This window comes from Apis dorsata, unplaced genomic scaffold (genome assembly GCF_000469605.1).
Source record: "Apis dorsata unplaced genomic scaffold, Apis dorsata 1.3 scaffold_527, whole genome shotgun sequence".
Classification (NCBI taxonomy): Eukaryota; Metazoa; Arthropoda; class Insecta; order Hymenoptera; family Apidae; genus Apis; species Apis dorsata.
Window position 1 is genome coordinate 86,548 of NW_006263750.1, and position 1,284 is coordinate 87,831.

General features: G+C 37.8%; 1 protein-coding gene across 4 annotated transcripts in view; it reads left to right on the top strand.

Moving 5' to 3' along the window:
* LOC102677535 (lachesin-like) overlaps nucleotides 1–1,284 on the top strand; it is a 24,538-nt gene that overhangs the window by 18,049 nt on the left and 5,205 nt on the right. For 3 of the 4 annotated variants that reach the window (XM_006620731.1, XM_006620733.2, XM_006620732.2), the window contains exon 4: nucleotides 559–744. The exons of the other annotated variant lie outside the window; for it this stretch is intronic. In XM_006620731.1, coding sequence (XP_006620794.1) covers nucleotides 559–744 — 186 coding nt within the window. The remainder of the gene's footprint in view (nucleotides 1–558; nucleotides 745–1,284) is intronic. 4 annotated transcript variants of the gene reach the window in all.

Sequence of the window (1,284 nt, forward strand, 5' to 3'; positions counted from 1 at the left end):
CAGTTCACATTCGCATCCGTCCGTATTGAAAACATTTTTATCCGATGAAAATTTCCTTCTCGAAATTTATTATTCATATCCCTCCCCGTAAACGAGGGCGAGGAGAAGGTTCGAGGGTAAGGGTGAAGAAAAGGGTAATAAGAAGGGTGCTACTTTAAACGTGGTAGCCTTCGGCTCTAAACGGGGATAACTTTAACTGCCCAATCAAGAAAGTAAGCAAAGTAATATCTAGTGACGTTCGATAAACGCTAAAACGGCGGCATTTCTCGAGCTATCGCTCTTGGTAAATTCGAGTTGGGAAACGCATTATTCTTATTCCTTCATCCTTCACCCTTGGAAAACAAACGTATTACAAACGAGAACGCGTATCTATGCGGATATACATACAGGCGTATATCCTTATTCTCTGGATAGAACAAGAAGCATCATTCATAACAAACTAATTCTAAAACGGCGGTATTATAAAGGGTTGAACGGCGTAAGTAATGCGGGCAGGATTTATAATCGGTTGCTGAAACTGCACGGGAACGTTCATGCCCCCGTGATTATATTATGCAGGTCGCCTGGATGAAGTCCGACTCCAAAGCTATCCTGGCCATTCATACGCACATGGTCGCTCAAAACCCACGGTTGTCTGTCACTCACAATGGACATAACACGTGGAAACTGCACGTGACCAACGTCCAACCGAACGATTCTGGCACGTACATGTGTCAGGTTAATACGGATCCTATGAGGAGTCAGGTTAGTGCCGTTCGTCTTCGTCCATGATTATTATACTTGCATGTGTCTCTAATAGTTCTCTATATATGTATATACATAGTAACCTTTTAACGATACATTTCTTTTACAACGATTCTTTTAAAAATAAAAAGAAAGTATTTCGATGTTATATTCCATAATGGCTGTAAAATACGTATTTGCATAGCATTTACATGTTAATTAATTAGATCCAATTATGTTTATTGCGTTTTGTATCGTTCAATCAGAACTTTTATACGAAGCTGTAAAAATTTGATATGAAAATGTAACGCGAAAGAAATAAAGAAATATTTCGTTGAAGCGTAAACATGCGGTATAAACGAATGCAATATTGTCAACACGATCGAAAATATTACCATCGCTTAAATATCGTCAAAATTAAATAAAAATTTGATCACGAGGAGGAGCGAATGGAAACAGACGAAATAAATATAATATAAAAATACGAGGTGATTCGTTTTTCTCGTTCTGCTTCCGGTTATAGTTACCGTTACGCTTTACAGATATTCTTTTTTTTTTTTT